The sequence below is a fragment of the Cicer arietinum genome, chromosome 1 (genome assembly GCF_000331145.2).
Source record: "Cicer arietinum cultivar CDC Frontier isolate Library 1 chromosome 1, Cicar.CDCFrontier_v2.0, whole genome shotgun sequence".
Classification (NCBI taxonomy): Eukaryota; Viridiplantae; Streptophyta; class Magnoliopsida; order Fabales; family Fabaceae; genus Cicer; species Cicer arietinum.
Genome location: NC_021160.2, coordinates 41,371,501 through 41,377,500, shown reverse-complemented (window position 1 = coordinate 41,377,500; position 6,000 = coordinate 41,371,501). Strand labels below are relative to the sequence as shown.

Below are 6,000 nucleotides of genomic sequence, written 5' to 3'. Positions count from 1 at the left end.
CACTCTTTCAATAAAAAACAATTTTAATTTTCTATTCGCACCATGTCCAAAACTAATAACATCCCCTCAAACTCCAATACACCACCACCCAATTTCTCAAATTCTACCAACAACCACCATCCCCAAATGGGTGTTGTTGGAAATTATCAAAATCAAAACTTGATGCAACCCTTTATCCCAAACATGCAACAACCACCACCACCCCCTTTCATGAATGCTCCAATGTCTCATATGGGTCCTCAAAACAGTTCAAATTATAACAATCCAATGTTTCCTGTTCATGGTCAACAACTCATGCATAATTCACCAGCTCAAATGAATTTGTCTCAACAAATTTTAGCACAAAGTATTATGAATTTACTTCAGCAACCTAATATGAATATGAATATGAATATGAATATGAATGTGCCAAATGGACAGTTTTGTGCTCCTTATCCAATGCAGAATATGAATCAACAGTTACCTATGCAGAGACCAAACCTTTCTCAGGCTGTTCCATATGGTGGTAATATGCAACCTGGTCCTCGTCCTATGTATGGGTTTCCTAACCAAATGCAACATTCTATGGTCCCTCAAAACCCAATGTTTTCTGGAAATTCTCAGTTTGGTGTTGTGTCTGGAAATCAAGTTAGGCCACAGATTGACCCAAATGAAAAGAACCGGGTTCCGACCAATGGGAACACTAATGCTTTTGTATCAGGAGGACCTTTTCCTTCTCAGCAGTTACAAGGGAATATATCTGCACCACATAATACAAATAATGCTCAAAGTTCTGCATTTAGGAAGTCACACTCACAGGTATTTTTGTCTTTTGAATTGTGTGTTTGGTTTTGCGGTGACGAGTTGATTTTGACATAATTGATTTTGGTTGAAAAGTGATTTATGTTTGGATAGATTCATGAAAAAAGTTGCTTTTATCAATTTATGTTCGTATTGTTTGGATTATAATTGTTTTTGTGTGTGTTTATATGTTAATAAATTTTAGAATTGACTCTAAGTTAGCTAAGAAGTTAGAAGTATTGCTAGTGTTTGTTTCTGCGGCAGCTTCAACACAAACTTACAGTCACTTGACTACAAACAGTTCCAAACATATCGATTAGCTTTTAGGTATAATTGATTTTGGGACTGAAAGCAATTCTAAAGCCAGAAACCAAACATATCAATTTATGATCAAATTACGTGTGACTAACCCAAAACTAATGCCAATGTGATTCTGGGAGTTACAAATATGGAACCAAACATAGTCTAATAGCCTGTTTGTTTCCACGGTGAGTGGACATCAAAACACACATTAAACTCAAAGCTACAATTTGTAGTTTCTGGAAATTCGCAGCCAAATTGCATTGGAACACAGTACTAAGGCATATCCAAATGTATGCTAAATGTGTTTCTGCCTCTTCAATGTGTATTAGCTAGATCTGTTTGATACCTATAAATGTAAAAGAAGTTTGTTTGATGCAACTCTGAATTATTGCTGCAGGAAAATCCTAACAGCAATATCAAGACTAATTTTGCAAACCCTAACTGGAAAGGATCACCAAACAAAAACTTCAACAATAAACCAAATAAAGGAGGATTTCAAGGAGGGTATGTTATTTTCTTCTCTCTTTTATCACTATTGGTTTATTGTGTTGACAATTTGATCACTTACATATTTTCCTGTGATTTACAATTACTGTCCAATTCATGTAGGTTTCAGAAGTCTAAATCTCATGATAACAAAGGAAATAGGAGAACGAGGTTTCAGAAAGAACATAAGGGAAAAGGTTTGAACTATCCTGCTTGGTACCAAGATGAAAACATTTTTATGCTGTTAGACTAATGCTTGTGACAAAAAGCAGGTCCCAACAATGAGAAAGCAGGAAATTTTGGTTTAAATTCTGAGGAACTTCAGCATGAACCGAAAAGGTAGCTTTAACATTGCTCGACTTTCCAATAATTTCTTGCCAATCTTTTACTTGTTACCAGTGCCTTGCATTCAGTGTTATCAAATAGCCGCTATAGCAAACCGGAATTTTAACAAATCGCTATTGCTCCGCAATACTACATTGTTTAGTAGAAAGTGTTACCATATAGCCGCTATTGTGGCGCGATAACACTGTAGCATAGCTGAATATGAACAAACCGTTTCCGCGATCCGCAATTGACAACACTTCTTGCATTCAACTACTTTAATAGTTTTCTGTCAACGAACTAGTTCCCCTTTGAACAAGAAAAGAAGTCTTGAATCTGCTCCTAGTAGATATAATTCAGATGTAATATTTTTCTTTAAAATTTTAACAGGTTAATGACTTGATGCACTAATTTTTTTGAATAACATGATGTAACATGAAATAAATAGGAAAGTTGAAGCAAGTTTGTAGAACGTTTCTGCCAATCTGTTTGAGGTTTTGGCATATAATCCTCGAGGCTGTGGCCAAATATACCATTTTTATTCTGTCGCTAAATCAACATTATGTTTTGCCCTTAATTTGTCACCAGCTCCCAAAACTTTTGTGTTAGTAAGTTACATACTTATTTATCATATCTAAATGTAGATAAGTAGGAATTGGAATGAGAAATTCATAACGAATTAGCTTGAGAAAAATTTGACATGTAAAAAGTGATAAATATCCACCAAGGATACTTTTCAAATATTACTAGGGGAGTGCCAACTGTCCCACCCAATAAATATTACTAGGGTATGTTTTTGCAGTACATGACCTTACGGAATATTGGTACGTTGGGGTGTACATCATCGGTTTGTTATATGGATGTATGGTACATTATGAATATATTAACTGGTACACTACTATTAAGAATTTAATTAATCAACTTACAGAAAATAGAGGACACATCAAAATCCCTTCAATCTTTCTTTTTAGTATACAATGTGAAATGGATGCGTTATCTCCCTTCAACAGCCCAAATCGAAACCCAAGGCCCAGTATCACCGGGCACTTCTAAGAATTACATCGTGAGTTGGCAAGAACCGATTCCCAAAAGTTCTGCCAATTGGTACACAGAACCAATTTGCAGTTTGAAGGTGGGAAAAATGAATTATGTTTCAGTGGTTGGCAGCTTTCACGGTTTTGGTATTGAACTAAGATTTTAAATAACCATCCAAATGAAACATAGATCTCTTTTGTGGTGCTAATTTTAGAAATCATCTATTATTTCCTCACCAGATTTTAGTTTGATCTTTTATCTAGTAGATTACTTTTCTTGAACTTAATTTGGCAAATTCTTCCTTTGCACTGACAATATCGTAACACTTGTGCACTTAATTTATTTTTTGGATGGTTAGATCCTTTTCTGTGACTTATTCTGAGCAAGAAATTCAACAATGGCGTGAAGCACGGAGGAAGAATCACCCTTTCAGAGACAACATTGAGAAGGTTTCAAACAAACTTCTCTATCTGCTTGTGTTTATTGAAATGTTACATTCTAATAATAATAACTGAATTACTACTCGCAGAAGCCGAGTGAGCGATTGAAAGACTCCAAGGTCATCGATAGAGAGGTCTTACAAAAAGAGGTATACTTATTAGAGTGATGTTTTTAAGTATATACTATATATAGTACTTTCCAGTACGATATTCTTATATTGCGACATTTGATTTTATTATTCAATTTAGCGCTAAGCAAGTAGTTTTTAAGGATGACATATATATAATACATAAGTGATAATAAATAAATCTCCCATGAACTAATGACAAGTAGCTATGAAGCACTTACACAGACGTAGACATCGAACATGATACTGACACACAACCGATAATGTTTTGAGAGAATAGATATAATTGAATGTGTAGCTGTCGTGTCGATGTCAGACACTAATACAGGTTAAACACCGACGCTCCTTCAATTTGAAGTGTAGGGCTACATAGGCGAGTAGTAATGCAAATCTTGAAACTTAGTATATATTTTTATCTTTGCAGCTCAAAGAGGTTTTAGCAAAGCAAGCTGAGTTAGGAATTGAAGTTGCTGAAATACCTTCATACTACCTGAAGAATGCTGAAAATCAAAATCAAGGCATTCAGAGTGAAGGGAACAACACATTTAATGACCAAAGAAAATTAAAAAACAAGTCAAGGAGGAGGAATCCAGACAAAAGAAACCGGGGTAACAAGAAGCAGAAGCTTGCAGACAGAAGTTTTTCGGAAAACAAGAATCCAACTTTATTACAGAAACTCTTGAGTGCAGATATAAAGAGGGATAAAAGCCACCTATTTCAGGTTTTCAGGTTCATGGCGGTGAATTCGTTCTTCAAAAACTATCCTGATAAGCCACTGATATATCCATCGGCTGTGGTTAAAGAAACGGGTTCTGAAGTTTATGGTGGAAAAAAACAATTGCAAAGTGGGAAAGATGCTCTTGAACATGGTAATAAAGAAACGGTTCAAAAACATGTGATAAAGGATAGTGATAATGGCCATGATAATGAAGATGAAGAAAGTGATGAGGGTGATGATGACGACAACTCTAATGTACCTTACTTGGTGCAAGGAGAAGGTGATAATGAAGATGGAATTGATGAGTTTGATGAAGAGGAGGGTGAAATTTTACAGTAAATTTAAAGTTTGCTCTTTGTTGCTCAAAGATTTTGAATAGTAAGATTGTAATCTCGTGTTAAACCATTTTTGTTTCCATCATACATATATTGAAGTGTAGAGGGGCATGAAAGGTCACTAAAGTTATTTGGAAAATTAATATATTATCATATATTTGGATATGCAGATATGTAGAAGTAGCTACTAGTGGCATTGAGTGCATAACCTTGGATTGTGAAGAAAAGTACGGTAACAGGAGAAATTGCAAAATGCATAGAAGAATTAAGCAAGTGTTAGAGTGAACTAAAATTGCCAACTTCATGATGCATTATAAATTTATTACCATTGCCAGATGAATTGCAATTCTGGGTATTGTATTTACCACTCTCCAATCACAAAGCAACACATAGATTATAAACATAATTTTAAATTTAACTGAAAAATTTAACCCATGTTATAATTTGTGAACAACACAAATAACACCTAACATTTATTGAGGCTTCAACTCAAGCATCCATCTTTCCTACTACACAGCCATACAACCAAGCTAAATTCATATTGCATGAATTCAACCACCTGAAATCTAAAAAGGAAAGCGTGTCAATTCATTTTACAGTTGTGCAGGCCAAAACTTCCTAGATAATTGTGATTGGCAATGAAGTCCATATATTGAAATGATCCGCAATACCAGTTTAGTGATTTGAAGGTCTACTGCTCTTTTGGCATGGATAGAGCAATGAAAGCCTATAAAACTGTATTCATATCTTAGTACATGTTGAGAAAAAAGAAAGATGAAAGACTATAAAACTTTAAATTGAATTAAGTTTTGTAATTTATTTATGCATTTATAATGCTTATAGGCGAGTTCTAGCCATGGTGCCGCATGATGCCTTACTTTCTTGAACTTAGAAGACCAACCACAAACAACAAACATTAAACACAATATAAAAAAGAAAACATGTAATAAACAATATGGTTGACATAGTTCAACTAGAACCTAACCCAGCTAAATTCATTTTCAACCCTATCTAATATAAGTAAAAGCATTCCACTAAATTTATAACAACCATCACCTTTATTATATTTAATATTAATATTAATCAATTTTACTTGGATCATATTACTAAGATAATGATAGTTAACTTTATATAAATGTGTTTCATATGATTAAAATTTTCAATACATGTCGATTTTTTTAAATAAAAAAATTAAAAAAATGAGACAATAACAATTTTATAAATATATGAAAATTGTTTAGTTTTTTTTTATTGAGTGAGAACTCTACAAAAACCCATTTTTCTCTATGCTTCATTTAGTTGGTTCCTCCACTCCATTCTTTACACTTCATCTTTCTTCTTCTTCTTCATTCACCTGATTCCTCGTTGGTTTTTATTTGTACGTGCATTTATTGTTATTGTTATTGTTTGTTGTCGTCATTATTGTTGGCACCATTGTTGTATGTGACGTT

The 6,000-nt window shown here is 33.9% G+C and overlaps 1 protein-coding gene across 2 annotated transcripts; it reads left to right on the top strand.

The window, feature by feature from the left end:
• Positions 1-6: 6 nt before the first annotated feature.
• LOC101514517 (uncharacterized) lies at positions 7-4,911 on the top strand. 2 transcript variants are annotated; one of them, XM_027335152.2, is made up of 8 exons: positions 7-798; positions 1,481-1,587; positions 1,693-1,766; positions 1,842-1,908; positions 3,287-3,377; positions 3,458-3,517; positions 3,921-4,592; positions 4,720-4,911. In XM_027335152.2, the coding sequence occupies exons 1-7, from the start codon at positions 43-45 to the stop codon at positions 4,551-4,553; spliced, it is 1,788 nt and encodes a 595-aa protein (XP_027190953.1). In that variant the 5' UTR covers positions 7-42; the 3' UTR covers positions 4,554-4,592; positions 4,720-4,911. The 2 variants fall into 2 exon arrangements, with proteins under 2 accessions (XP_027190953.1, XP_027190951.1); XM_027335150.2 differs by lacking the exon at positions 4,720-4,911 and having other exon boundaries at positions 3,921-4,714.
• Positions 4,912-6,000: the final 1,089 nt, after the last annotated feature.

What these genes read in the sequence shown, in the direction of transcription:
- LOC101514517 (XM_027335152.2), top strand. Translation starts at nt 43, where the DNA reads ATGTCCAAAACTAATAACATCCCCTCAAACTCCAATACACCACCACCC. An exon ending in GAAAGAACATAAGGGAAAAG is followed by an intron (nt 1,767 to 1,841) that starts GTTTGAACTATC and finishes GACAAAAAGCAG; the next exon opens with GTCCCAACAATGAGAAAGCA. An exon ending in TCAGAGACAACATTGAGAAG is followed by an intron (nt 3,378 to 3,457) that starts GTTTCAAACAAA and finishes TACTACTCGCAG; the next exon opens with AAGCCGAGTGAGCGATTGAA.